Below are 15,753 nucleotides of genomic sequence, written 5' to 3' on the forward strand. Positions count from 1 at the left end.
TACGAAGAAAGTCCCCAGCAACATCGGAGACACGATTTAGAAGTGCAAAGAAATGTTCTTTCCAATGCTCTAAAATTTTTCCATTATCGGTTAAAATGATGTTGTCAGCAGTCTTCAATGACCTGGATGAAGATAGAATTGGACCGTATATCTCCTTTATGCCAGCATCGAAGTTTTGCCGGTCACGGGCATCAGATAGTCTTTGCAGTTCTTCAGCTTTTTGTTGCCACCAGTTATTCTTGATTTTGCTAATTTGTGCCTGACATTTTCCTTCAAGTTCCAAGAAATATGATTTCTTCACATTGGAAGACGGATCTTGAAGATAGGATAGATGGGCTTCCCTTTTGGCATTGATCAGACATTTAATTTCTTCATTATTTTTATCAAACCAGTCTTGTCTTTTTTTCCTCACAAAACCAATTGTTTCCTCAGTTGACTCAGTGATGACCTTCTGAAGCGTGGCCCATTCCTGATTTGTACTATCACTGCTGACTGGATGACAAGCCAGTTTGTTTGAGATTGCATTTCTGTAATCTGTAGCAATGGATTCATTTTGAATTTAAGAAGTATCAAATTTATTTCTGGGCAGGTTGTGGATGGATCTTTTTGGTTTGCGACAGATTGAGATTCTCTACTGGCAAAAAAGGAGCTTATAATCTGTCCAGCAGTCATAGATGTTTCTTGCAGTCCTTGTAACAAGGACATTTTTTTTATCACATTGCTTGGTGATGATATAGTCAAGGATGTGCCAGTGCTTTGAGCGAGGATGCATCCAAGTGGTCTTCTAGTGATTAGGCAGGCACAACTGAGTATTAGAGTTCATGTTCAGCACATGAACCAAGGAACAGTAGACCATTGGCATTATAGTTGCCAAGTCCATGTTTTCCCATCACATTGCCCCATAATTAGTGATCTTTACCAACTCTGGCATTGAAATCACCGAGTAGTAAGTGTTTGTCTCTTGGTGGTACTTTGGTGATGGTAGTGCTCAGCAGGTTGTAGAATTGGTCTTTAGCTTCTATATCAGCATCCAAGGTGGGAGCATGTGCAGGGATGAGTGTCATAGATTAGGCTCCAGAGATTGGGATTCAGAGACTCATAATTCTTTCGCTGACAGCGGTTGGAGTTAGCTGATAATCATTCACCAATGTGGTCTTCACAGTGAATCCAACACCATGAATGCGGTGCTCTCCCTCATCTTTTCCCTTCTAGAAGATTGTCTACCCTGAGCTGAACTCTGTAAGTTTACCTTCGCTGGACAGTCTAGTTTCACTTAAGGCAGCAATATCAGTGTTCATTCGTCCAAGCTCATGGGTGACAAAGTGCTGTTCTTCTCTCAGGTCTGTTATTGTCTTTCAAATCAAGTAGTGTCGAACATTTCAGATTCCTATAATCAAAGTTTTGGTAATCTTTTTTCGACCACATAAGGGGTGACCTGCTGGGTGTGGCCTCCCAGCCGGCTGAGAGTTTGACTACTAGTGTTTAGGCCACATTTTCTAGGGCCTTTCCCATTCAGGGTGGACAGCGGTGATCCTAAATAGGCCTGCCCAAACATAGATGCAGGGCCGAATTCCTGAGTAGTCGCGGGGTCTCAGAAAGACGACCATCACACATCTGCTGTCAAGATGCAGGTCCGAACTAGAGGTTTCCAGTTTCACCTGAAAACCTGCCTCCACCACCCTGATCCCATTGCCGTTGGACTTGAGTTGAAGAGAGTGACAGCAGGAAAAAGTGCCACAAGCGGGATTTTATTTAAGGTGGATCGCAGCTTGCAAAGAAGTGACCCACACACTATGATCTCGGAACTATACCCTGCGGCACAAATAAAATGCGACATGCAGGTTCTAGTACCATGACTGCAACAGACTGCCGCAGACTCGAAATACCATTGAGATGCGCCTTCACGGCCAGTCCATCTGGCATGACCTCATCTGCCTCCAAGACTGATGAGAACCACAAAAAGAAGATTCCTGCGTCCACTTTGCCGTTGGGCCAAAGACACAGAGGATGGGTTTCAGTGTCATTTCCTACACTGAGGAGCAACATCACCCCACCCAAAGGGGGCTCATCCGCCCGAAGCTGTTGGCCCCTATGGGGGGTCGAGTTATTTACCACCGCTCGACACTCGGCGTTGGCTGTTTTTACAGCTGGTTGCCAAGCCAGCTAACCGTTCTCCTTTCCCATTCCGGACTTGGGACCGGACAATGGACATTAAATTGCTAGCAAAATGAATGAAACTTCAGCATCAAATTAATTTGTGTACACTTCCATGTTTTATAAGTTTTCAAACTGTATAAAATATTACAATAACATACATCACCACACAGATATGGCCTATCATGTGCTTATAGACACCTTAAACTGCTGCTAAGTGAAAGTTATGCACTGTGCAACGCACATTCACTTACTTCCAAAGAGAACAATGGGTGCAAATTGTTTATGTTCATAGAGATTGCAGCCAGAGAATAGAGTGAAAGGAAATTCTGGTGTATTTTATTAATTAAAAGTTTGGAGGAGTCCTTGTTGATGTAAAACCATACTAATAGTAAACACTGAAAATGGAGGTATTTCTAGGGACAAGTGATTAATTAAGAAGCATTCCAGGTAAGAATTTCCTCCAGGGACAAAAAGCAAAGTTGGCAGGCTGGCCCTAGAAAATGTGGACATCTTGTAACAGTGTCTCCTTTTTATGAACTGTTGCATACTTCAACTGATTTCTCCTGTGAATGTTTATTATCCATTCTTTAACTTTTGCCATAACTGGTCTATAGGAAATACAGATACCTCTTTGGCTATCTCATCGGCCCTTTTTTGCCATTACCCACATCCACTTACCTGAGTTTCATGAATATATCTAGGTATGCAGGTACCAGTATAGAGCGATCCTTCAAAGATTCCAGAGTTTAAAGGGTTGTATTTTCAGAGTTTAGTAATGCTCTGATTCCTTTGTCAAGTCTTCAATTAACTTTTGTCATGTGTGTAATTGCGTTATTTCATATGTGGATTGTCTTTATGTACTGATTTTTGTTGACTTATTTCAGGTTGCTAATTGCTCAACTCCAGCAAATTATTTCCACATCTTGAGAAGACAGATAGCTCTGCCTTTCCGTAAACCCTTGATTCTGATGACTCCAAAATCTCTTCTTCGTCATCCAGAAGCTAGATCAAGTTTCAGTGAAATGACAGATAACACAGAATTCCTCAGGTTAGTCAGATTCGTAATTAATAATAGCACTGTTAATTATTCATACTTTGGTGACTAGATAGTGATTTCCTGCATAGTTGACTTGTTTATCATTTCAAGAATTAAGGAAAAGGAACAACGATTGATAAATCAAGTCATATTTAGACAAGAACATGAAAGGACTACATAACTGGATTAGCACAATGACAGGTAAGCGAGGGAAGAGGGAACAACATAAAGAGGACATGGACAAATCTCTAGGTTTTCTCACACTGTTGTCTTCTAATATCTTTCCTCATAAGTCCCATTTCTCCTACATCCCTGTCTTCTCGCTCCTCAATGAGCTCGTTCCTCCTTCCCAGCTTTATCGGGGAGGTGAACTTCAATACTCATTGAGAGTCCATCTAAACAGATTTTAATGTGGAATGAGAAATTTAAGTGTAAGATAAGAATAATGCTGGATAAACACAGGAAAAGGGAAAAGGTAAAGATAAATACAGGTGGGAAAAGACTAGGAACATACGACATACACACAAGGAGGAACCCATTGTGTCCATATGAATAATGGAAAGGAACAATTAAGTGACAAGTCAGTCACATACAGTAAAACCTCGTTATGACGTTTCTGCAGGGACGACAAAAATGAATGTGTTAAGAGAGAAAACTACTACTGAATATATGAATAAAAACTATCCAACAGAGATATGGAAACACTAGATAAGATTTTTTCCGACATGAAGGCATTTTACGTCGTATATCTGCTGGTACAGTGAAAACTATATCTACCATTTCTCAAGATGAAAGGAAAGTATTAAAAGGTGTGAAAACACGAGAGAACAAATATGAAAACGTTTGCTGCTGGGGCTTATAAAATAACAAGTGCACTGAATGGTGTGAAAGACATCAAACAACAAATATGAAAACATATGCATGGGGGCCAATAAAAATATCCAAGTTTTTTTGCAGATCACACTCTTTCTAAAACAAATGTTAGTAGAAGCCTTTTATTTTGGAGCAGTGTGTTATAAAACATTATTTTCTGGTCACACTCTTAGACAATGAATTGGATGTTGTACTCGGCTATGTGCGACTGCGACAGAATGACTTTGGCCGCCATTTTGAAAAACTTTGACCATGTCGAATCGATCGAGTCAAAACTTGAAGGTGAGAGTTCAACATTCGCGACCTCTGCGCGCTTAAAGATGCGGATGCCAGTCGACTTTCTGAAAGATTTTTAATGTTGTCTTCCTTAGAAAGGAATTTCGTTCTTTCTGTATCCATACCTAGGCTATCACAATTCAAATGTGCACCACGCTAGTCATTTTCACACTATTATGTTCCTAATTCAGATATAGGCTACTGTATCACACGAAAAAACTTCACTCAACCACTCACCATAAAAGAAATTATAATAATTCTAACTTCTGAATGGAATACAAGCACAAATAGGCTCACTTTATCCGTAATCATGCAACTGTGGCAATGGCTCTTACCCGAGTTATCACGTTTCTTTCACAAGGGATGACAAATAACATTTTCGGGGCTAGGAAAAATGTGATCGTACTTGTAGTAAACGGTAGTAGCGAAAATTTTTGATGGGATAGGTATGTTCATACCTGCCAACTTTTACAGTTTATCGGTAAAATTTACAAAATTGCTGCATTTTACGGTTTTACGGATGGACGGTATCATTTTACAACTTTGCGGACAAAAATATGAAACGTTAACGTTCGATAATCACTCCACATCCATTCATTCAATTGTTTGCCTGGATCGAAGGCAAGTCCATGATAGTTGATAACTCATTCTTTGATATGATTGGTATTTTTAACCGTGTGATGTTTGTGTCGTTACTGGAATTGAATTTAAAGCCGGAATAACAGTTCTTCCGTGTGAATCTTAGGTGTTGACAGGCTCTGCTTCGCAAATTCTTTGTTCCGCTCCGTTCGCTTGTTGTGATTTAACCTATATTCTTTGACCACATGAGTCTTCTTTGTTCACGAAGTTGGCGTTCCGTGAATGTTTTGGCCTTTTAAGGTTATGACATATAATAATGAAGTGTTCGTGTTTTTGTGTTATAACTTTGTGCTTCGCAGTTTCCTGTATTCGTTGGATTAATTACATTTCTTCCAGTGACTGGGTATACCGCTATTAGCGAAGCCCATTAAATTATAAAGAAGAAAAATTGCATTCGTTCCACGTGTGTGTGTTTTTTACCATGTACATATTCTTTGTTCACAAGGTTGCCGCCATGTTCCTTTAATGGTTTAAGACTTTGTGTGCTGTGACATGTTTTAATGAAGTGTTTGACTGCCTTGAGTGTTTGTTATAATTTTATGTCACGTTCAGTGATCCAGGTTTGTTCCAATGTTTCAGTAGATATCAAGACATTTGTTCTCTGACATTTTCATATGCTATATTCCTATTGTAGATCTTCATGAATAAATCCAACAAGATTCAAAATCAAAGAAGTGATGATTAGTTAGTTATTGGCATTCAGACTTTGAACATAGTGTACTTTATGTAAATACTATTAATTATAAGAATTTTTAACCATAGCAATGTGATTAAAATTTTGAAATATGAATAAAATAACATAATCGCCTCACGCTTGGGCTTCAATTGAAATCCATCTGAATAAATAGTAAAATGACTAAAATAAAATAAAATACAAATAATTAATCGAAATGTCTGTAGTATGGACGCCAGAGTTCACCAGAATGGATCCCTCGAATTTTGATAGAGCATGATAAATCTTTCTCTCCTAGGGCGTGTACATAAAAGCTGCGTATTGGTACATCTGCTTCAGGCCTTACTTAACCTTCTGAAAACGACTAAATAGGTAGGAACTGCACCTAGGTTCATCAATAACTCCACTGATTCTAAAATAACCAACTATATTCTCAATAAAATTCGTGCATGAGCACCTCATCAACACACCAAAATATACATGTATTACACACACAAAATATTGCTGGAAGACTCCAAATTTACGACAACAAAAATGAAAACAGTGGGAAAACGAAAGCGTTGACTAAGCCACCATTTGCAGTTAGTCCATTGAACAATGCACATATGTGTAGAAAAGTACCCTTGACTATCTCTGTGTATCAACACGACTTGTAGATTCGCATGATTGGCACTTATATCACACAGATACTGTACCCCATAATATTGTGTTCACTGACTCTTAACACTTGTTTTAAAGATATATTCACTTGAGCAACACTCGCTTGTCATTCTAAAACGTAAATTCTGGAAAGTCTGAGATATAACACCCCACAGCTTTCACAGACATAATACGAAGCCACTACAAGCGATACAATACTCAGTGCCTAAGCACTCTACAATTGTAGGTCAGTCACGTTCCACAAACATAATAAGACTACCCTTCCTAAACGTTTGAAGTCCAGTATCGTATAGTGCAGCAGTGTCACTCTTGTGTGTCCTCGCCGTTTGATCAGATGTATATATATATATATATATATATAGACCTCAGCTTCGCATGTTACATTTAAAGATAAAAATTTCATTGTTCCGTATTGAAAGTATTAACGTTAAAAATTAAATAATTGAAAAAGAGGTTCAACCTATTCAATACATAAAAGAAAGAAATGTAGTGATTACATTCTTATTTAATAGTAACTATAAATGGGACCGGTTTCGACCCTAGTCCAGGTCATCGTCAGCCGTAAAAACATGTAAAACAATGCACATGAAAAAGAAAAAGAAAAAGATTAAGTGAACTCTGGATCGGTATAAGATGAAACATAAATTAACGGTGGGGGTAGAAATTGTGAGTCACTTGAAAGAAAACAGTACGTAATATTAAGAATGGTAGTATGGCACACGCAATGATAGGCAAAGTCTCACAATGTTTATGAATATTGGAGAACGGTCAAATGGGTCAGTTTCCACACTCTGTCAGGCACAAAGTCACAACACAATCAAATAATATATGAAGATCATAAATAACTTGAAGTCGCAGACGAATAGATTTGTAGAAGCAAACCGCCAGCTCCCGGTGATCAGTCATTCAAGGTCATGCGCTGCGGTCTCGAACGCCAAAGAAGAATGGAGAATATTCTGAAGGTCCAGTATTTGTCTCGGTTGCGGGAAGTTAAGTACGTATATATAGAATTATACAACGCAAATCAGTATAATTGAATGAGTACTTGTGCTCCTGCTAAGTTCTTGGAAAACAGTTGACTTGAAAAAACAACCGAGACAAATACTGGACCTTCAGGATATTCTCCATTCTACTTTGGCGTTCGAGACCGCAGCGCATGACCTTGAATGTGCCGCGCTGATCACCGGGAGCTGGCGGTTTGCTTCTACAAATCTATTCGTCTGCGACTTCAAGTTATTTATGATCTTAATATATTATTTGATTGTGTTGTGACTTTGTGCCTGACAGAGTGTGGAAACTGACCCATTTGACCGTTCTCCAATATTCATAAACATTGTGAGACTTCGCCTATCATTGCGTGTGCCATACTACCATTCTTAATATTACGTACTGTTTTCTTTTAAGTGACTCACAATTTCTACCCCCATCGTTAATTTATGTTTCATCTTATACCGATCCAGAGTTCACTTAATCTTTTTCTTTTTCTTTTCCATGTGCATTGTTTTACATGTTTTTACAGCTGACGATGACCTGGACTAAAGTTGAAACCGGTCCCATTTATAGTTACTACTAAATAAGAATGTAATCACTACATTTCTTTCTTTTATGTATTGAATAGGTTGAACCTCTTTTTCAATTATTTAATTTTTAACGTTCGCATGATACGTCGAGATTCATCCTGGCCAGCCTATCATGATTAGGTCCTCTGGTCAAGACCACGCCCTGAACCTCTCACGGATCCCAAGACAATAACAGCATCAACAGACTCTGGGGTGTTTCACATGACTCATCGGAGATTTCAGACTACAACATCAAGGGATTCTGGTTAGTTCCAAATGACTCGTGCAAAGTTTCCAAGTTAAGATAGCAAGGTTTTCCCAGCCATTGTACAAAACAAATTACTCGTTCCACATATGGAGACCTTCCAGCTTACAATGTTAAGAATAAATGTACAAATGAAATAATATTAATAATAATAATAATAATAATAATAATAATAATAATACACAGCAGGCAAAGGAAGCACTGGAATGCTTGCATGAAATAGCTGCCGAAACAGGTCTACAAATATGAGAAGACCCAATACATGGAATGACAGAACAACAATGTGCACACCATGCATACTGTATATGGATCCATAAAAAGAGTTGTGAAATTTAAATATTTAGGAGAATACATACAAATAGGAGGATCAAACAAGGCATCTAACATAGAACGAATGGAAAAACTCCAGAAAGCATACAAACTCACCTGGTCACATAATAAGAAAAGCATATCAGGTCAAGCCAAACTTAGACAGCACAAAACAGTCGTATTACCTGAAGCATTGTATGCGTCAGAAATAACCACAATTGGAGGATCAGGTATCGTAGAGACAGAAAAAAATAGAACGTAGACTCGCAGACATGATCAGGAAATGCGGACTAACTTTCTATGGGCACATACAGAGAATGAACAACAACAGACTTACAAAGAAAATCTTTGATGTAGTAAACAGTTTAAGCAAGAAAACAAATTGGTATCCTGAAATAGAGGAAGACTTAAGACAGGTGGGGATCAACAAGCAAATGATAGGAGACAAGAAAGAATTCAGGAACAAAATTTATAGTAAATGAGAAGAAGACAGGAATATTGTGATTAGAACAAAGGAAACAGGAGCACAGCCAAAGGGTGAAGAGATTTTGGGAAGAGAAGAGGAAGAAGGGAAAGAAGTGAAAATTGTGTCATCATGAAATATTAGAGTTCTAACACTGTCCATAAGAGCAAAAATGATATGAATGAATGAATGAATGAATAATAATAATAATAATAATAATAATAATAATAATAATAATAATAATAATAATAATAAATCTAACACTGGCAGTAATATCTCTCGCTTCTAAATACAGCAGTTTAATATAATGGAATCCACCTTTTCAATACATAACTGTTGCACATAGATTATGTTACAACATTTTAATTATAATGGTACTGGTTTCGACACGTATACAGTGTCATCAGCCATATATAAAACTAAGCAAGTGAATAGATTTACATGTAGCAACCAGACACACAGACTAGATAAAATATATATAATATCACATTTAAAATAGTTCATGTAAAATGTCTGAAGATAGCTACGCGTTGGCGGCGTATTAGTCTTGTACATGAGCTGAGGCACTTTGATATGATTTTAAAAAATTTGTGAACACGTTAAAATCTTATTCATAATACGGCACTGAGGAATAGTCAGGTCACTGCTGGTGGCATGGTCTTCTTAATTTGAAGTTGTGCTGTGGGCATTAGAGTGTACATGTAGGTCCTATTGTATTGCGTAGGACTGAGGCTTCTCAGTTCAAGCAGAACGTAAAACCAACAGAGAGCTGATTTGAATGTGGAGTTCTGTAGAGGGCAAGTCAAATGAAGCATGGATATAGAGAATCAAAGGATGGAGACTCACCTTGCTGCAGCGTGCCGGGAAGCTTATAGTGTGGTGAGGAGTTGACAACTGAAGCAGGCTTTTGGGTAAAGGTGGTTAGGGTAGGGGAGGACTGGAAACGCCTACGGGGGAGGTGTTGGGGGTGGGTCTGGAGGGCTATGTGATGGGAACGTGTAGCAAGGTAGGGTGTTATGTAATGCATGGAAGATCGAACGCTTTCTCGAAAATTTAACGTGTTTAAGAACCGTAATAAGAAAGTCGTAAAGAATATTGGATTTCTCGGAAATTTCATTTAAGTTTAAATTAGGGTTAAAAAACTGATCAAGGTGTATAAAGCAATTTTTGGTGACGTCCAGAAGAGAGCCTTTTCCTAATGTTCTAAGAATCTCCAAGTCTTGGTCTATTGTAGTAAAAGTATGTTTTGTGTCATGCATATGTTGGCCCACTGCCGAAAACCTATTATGTCTAATGGCATTGACGTGCTCCATGTACCTGATTTTTGAAGTTTCGTCCGTTCTGTCCTATGTACGTGGAATTGCAATTATTGCAACTAAACATGTATATCCCTGACCTCAAGAAGGTGTTATTTTTGTTTATTGTGTTAGAGTTGTGAATTATTTCAACATTCCTATTGTTATTATGAAAGGATATCTTGATATTATGCTTCTTAAAGATGTTGGTGACACTGTAAACATTTTCATTGAATGTGAAGGTGGAATATGCGGTAGGGTTGTGTTTTTCTTTTTCTAACGTTGTGTTAGGTCGGTACTTGAATTTATTTATTATTCTATGAAACAGTCGTTATATCCATTGAATTTGGCAATGGAACGGATGGTGTGTAGTTCTTTCTTTAAGTTTGCTTTTGACATTGGTATTTTAAATGCGCGGTTGACCATGCTGTTATAAGTACCGCGCGCGCGCGCGCGTGTGTGTGTGTGTTTAAAATCCTGTCTTGTGGTTATTGCAGTTTGTGTGGGTTTTCTATAAATACTGTATGTTAGGGAAAATGGGAGCCTGCTTATTGTAAGGTGTAGAAAGTTAATTTGTTTGTTTGATTCCGACTCGAGGGTGAATTTAATATCTGGATCTATTTTGTTGAGGTTGTCAAGAGTGGTGTTAGCACCAATAGTCCTATCATCTAGTATTGCCAAAGTGTCATCGACATATCTAGACCAAAATAGAATATTAGAAAATGTCATCATTGTCGATTATTGTATGTTCTAAGAAGTCTAGATATATTTCCGCTAAGATCCCCGAAGCCGGCGACCCCATTGCCAGTCCATCCTCTTGGTATATGATAGTGTCAAAGGTGAAGTAGTTATTATTAATTACTAATTTCAGGACATTCATGAAGTCTTGAATCTCAAGTTTGCTTAGGGAACTGTGTGTATTTAGATTTCTTTCAATGTTGGGAATTAATTTTTTGGTGTTGATACTTGGGTACATATTTGTAATATCAAACGAGTGGATGGAATAATGGGGTTGTATTTCAAAGTTATCTAATTTCTTGATACTCTCTGTAGTGTTTTTTACAGATTTGACAAAAATCTGTAGTTGTTTTTTTTAGGAATTTCTGAATGAACTGATAATGTTTATAAAGTGGGCTAGGCCTATAGTTAAAAATTGGGCGGATGGGGGTGCCGGCCTTGTGGATCTTAGGCAATGCTTTGGCAGTGGACAGACCCGGATTCATGTTGTAAAGTTTTGCTTTTTCCTGATCAGTGAAAAGAAACGAGGAGTTTTTTCGGGTTTGTTTTAAGTGACGTTGGATTTGTTGGGTAGGGTCTTTCTTCACTATAGAAAATGAACTGCTATTAAAAAAATCTTTTGTTTTATATATGTATTCGTCTTTGTCCATAATGACGGTCGTGTTCCCTTTGTCCGCTTTAGTGATGATAAGGCTATTATCCTTGATTTTCTTTTTAAGCTTAAGGACTTGTTCCTGTTCAATGAAAGGATTGTTGTTGTTGTTGTTGTTATTGTTGTTGTTATTGTTGTTGTTGTTATTATTATTATTATTATTATTGTTATTATTGTTATTATTATTATTATTATTATTATTATTATTATTATTATTATTATTATTATTATTATTATTATTATTATTATTATTATTATTATTATTATTAAGAGATGCTGTTTTATTTTCGGATGTATAAATTTTACTCAATTTCCTTTTTTCGTCTAGTCTTACTTCCGCTTGTAGATCTAGAGGCATGGTGACTTTGGATTTTATGACTAAGTTAGAAGCTATATTCACTTTATTGAAACTGGGCCAGTTATGTTTAGGACCTTTTTCAAGGATTGCATTTTCTTCATCATTTAGTTGTGTTTTTGATAAGTTAACTACTGGGGGATGGAATTGATCAATGAGGTTCTGAGGGGGTCAAGGATTTTTTGGATACTCTTGTAATGTGATTAAATGCAGAGTTATTTTTGAGTGTATTAAGTTTCCTCTTGAGGGTAAGCTCTTTTTTAGATAAGACCTCAAATAATCTGTTATTAACTTGGTTCTGAAACAAGTTCCATTGAGCACCGTTAAGTAAGCAAGCTGCTTCAAGGCGAGTTTCATAAAGTCTGCTGTTTAAGAATGATTTCTTCTTATATAAAAGCTTAATTTCATTACTGAACCAGATTTTGTTGACCTTGATTTGAGGTTGCCAATGTTGGGGACTATTCCGATGTTTTTTTAACGTTGGTTTTGAGGAAATTCGGTGTTAAATTGTGTGTTATACATTGCTTAAGAAAATCTATATCCTTGCCCAGTTTTGCGACCCTGATTTTAAGTCTCAAGTAATGATGGGCCTTTGATTTTGCCTGGTAAGCTGTATCATCGAAAGTTATAAACTTCATGGCCGTTCCGTATTGAACTGAGAATCACAAAAGTAATTTAATATAATGGAATCCACCTTTTCAATACATAACTGTTGCACGTAGATTGTGTTACAACATTTTAATTATAATGGTACCGGTTTCGACACGTGTACAATGTCATCATCAGCCATTTATAAAACCAAGCAAGTGAATAGATTTACATGAAGCAACAAGACACACAGACTAGATAAAATTGATATTGATATCATTAAGATCATATGAAAGCAAAAATTCACGGAAAGTGCCTCAGCTCATGTACAAGACTAATACGCCGCCAATGCGTAGCTATCTTTAGACATTTTACATGAACTATTTTAAATGTGACATTATATGAATCACTTGGTTGGTTTTATATATGGCTGATGATGACATTGTATACATGTCGAAACCGGTACCATTATAATTAAAATGTTGTAACATAATCTATGTGCAACAGTTATGTATTGAAAAGGTGGATTCCACTATATTAAATTACTTTTGTGATTCTCATTTCAATACGGAATGGCCATGAAGTATACAACTTTAGATTCTAAATACAGTGTGAGGGTGTGATACATGTACTATCACAATAGTGAATGATCTTCAGGATACAGATAAATCCCTTTTCTTTTCATCAGTGAGAAACTACTTTTGTTCTGCCTGTGACTACATCACGAACAAGTTTCCACTCAAGGATGTGTTAAAGCATGCTCAAGTTGTGAGGTTAGATAAAGTTGAAGATGCACAGTTTTCTTCCATGCGTTTTTTCTTGGAAAAGTTTCCTATCATGTTATGCAAGGAAGAGAATGAAACTATAGATGAGGTGGTGAATGAGCTTCAGAGGCAGTTCACAGCTCTTCAGGTAGATAACACTTTGATTGCAAATCAAGATCCTGCAAGTGATTCCTGTTGGGCACAAATATCAAGAATTTGTGGAGCCGATGGACTTCTTAAGTATAACCAAATTTCTAGAGTAATGCTCTCTATTCTCACCATACCCCATAGCAATGCAGAATGTGAATGTGTTTTCAGCCTTGTGCAGAAAAATAGAACAGAGTTCAGATCATCCATGTCCAATGAATCTCTGGAGTATATTTCTATTTTGAAGTCCAGGAGTTCTGATCCCTGTTAATGACAAAACATTTTCTCAAGACTTTTTTGCAGGTAGCTAAAAAGGCCATAACTATGCCTTTAACGTGAAACTAGCGTGTGATTTGCAGCGTGTATTACATTATTTCTGGCCTGTGTTACGTTAAACAAGTTCTATTGTGTAAAGCCTTCTTCAATTATCGCATATCTGCTTAATTTATCAAGGAAGTTCTGTTATTTATGCTCCAAACTAATATTCACCACGCCTGCTGCTGTTTAACATGGATTTCTTCTTGATTGTTATATCCATCTACAAATCATTGGCCTGTGATATAAGTAGATATGATTTCATTGAAGTAACCTGTTTAAAGCATGAATTATTGTATTTCATAACCCAGAAGTATTATTATTTTCGTCAAGCCACGCTATGTCGAGAATCATTAGATTTTTTTGTCACGCGTGACATTTATTGATAGCCCTAAGGTATGTATGTTTGTATGCTCCTAATCCAGATACAGGTTACCATATCATGTTCTAAATATTCGCTACACTTCACTGTACCACTCAACACAAAATAAATTCCTAACTTCTGAATGGAATGTGAAATACAAGCACAAATAGACTCACTGTGTTCTTCAGCAATCTTACTGCTAACTGGCAAACAAAATTGAACATTCCTGAGGCTAACAGCTTGCTCCCAGAACGTGCAATTTATCCTGTGAAGTTTGGGAATTTAAGGCCTTTTTCCGTAATCACACAACTGTGGAGACGGATCTTACCAGAGTTGGAAATCACGTTTATTTCACAAGGGATGGCAAATAACATTTTCAGGGTTAGAAAAAAATGTGATCGTACTAAGCGGTAATAGCGAAAATTCATGACGTGATAAGTGAGGTAATTTTATATAGATTTAATACGTTGAGAATCGGAATGTCGAATTTACAACGTGCTAATCGGGAAATCGCGTTAATGAGGAACACACTAACGAGGTTTCACTGTCCATGTAAAGATAAGAAAATGAAAATGAACACATGATACAGGAGGTTAAATGACATGTGATTGTGGGAAGAGGGAGCAACAGAAAGAGGGAATGTAGATTGATGATCTTTCAGAACAGGGGTTTCCAATTAGTCAGGGCTGAAGGGCCACATTGGAAACCTAAGGTATGATCGCAGGCCGCACTTTTAATAATAGGCTAATATTCGTAAAAGTCTACAAATAGAACAGAGGTACCAGTATGAAATAATGTTTATAGTTCAATTGAAATTAGGGTTAGATTATTTTAATTGCTTAAAACACTATTGTACATCAGCATAAAGGAGTGAAATTAAAAATTAACATTATTATACCCTGGACAATTGAATTCTGAAGAAGAGCACCCAACAATGACAGTTCATTTGAATTAATATTTGACAAATGACAAAAAAGAAAAAAATGCCTTGAGAATAACTGAAATTAATACAATGTAGTCAAAACAAAACTTAAAGGAGGACAATTTAGTGGGAGTAGTGTGGTCGATCAGCTGCATCTATCAATGAACAAATGTCTGCTTCCAGCTCTGTTGTTGCTAATCTCAAAAGATGCAGCAAGGAAGACTCTGAAAGTCAACTTCTGTATTGATTTTTAATGAATTTCATAGAGGAAGAAACACTTTCACATATGTACGTGCTCCCAAACATTGAAGTCATTTTTAGTCCGAATTGTCTATACTTTGGTTTTCTTTTCTTTTTTTTGCTGGGTAGCAGTTTAAAAAAATGTGATCCCTTTTCTTGTCTTGTCTGTAGGACGTATCGGCTTGTTGATCGCACAACTCAAGATGTAATTGTGGTTCTTGTTCCTCAATTGCAGCACCAAGACGATTCACGTAAAGTTGTATACTGCTTTTCAGAATTTCAGTTTCCTTGAATCGTGTGTTGAATTCTTCAATGTTCTCTTGAATGTGTTAAATGGAATCTGAAAAATGTATGGTTTCCTGGTCCTTCTCCGCCGCTAATTGTAGACAGCAGTGAAAATGAGTCAATTCATTGTTTTCTAAAGAACGTTTGAAAATTTTCAATTTGTTTCGAAATCCGTTAA

General features: G+C 37.0%; 1 protein-coding gene across 1 annotated transcript in view; it reads left to right on the top strand.

Moving 5' to 3' along the window:
• LOC136866433 (2-oxoglutarate dehydrogenase complex component E1) overlaps nucleotides 1-15,753 on the top strand; it is a 250,108-nt gene that overhangs the window by 197,788 nt on the left and 36,567 nt on the right. The window contains exon 15 of the mRNA XM_068226528.1: nucleotides 3,042-3,205. Within this exon, the coding sequence (XP_068082629.1) occupies nucleotides 3,042-3,205 (164 nt within the window). The remainder of the gene's footprint in view (nucleotides 1-3,041; nucleotides 3,206-15,753) is intronic.

This window comes from Anabrus simplex, chromosome 1 (assembly GCF_040414725.1).
Source record: "Anabrus simplex isolate iqAnaSimp1 chromosome 1, ASM4041472v1, whole genome shotgun sequence".
Lineage (NCBI taxonomy): Eukaryota > Metazoa > Arthropoda > Insecta > Orthoptera > Tettigoniidae > Anabrus > Anabrus simplex.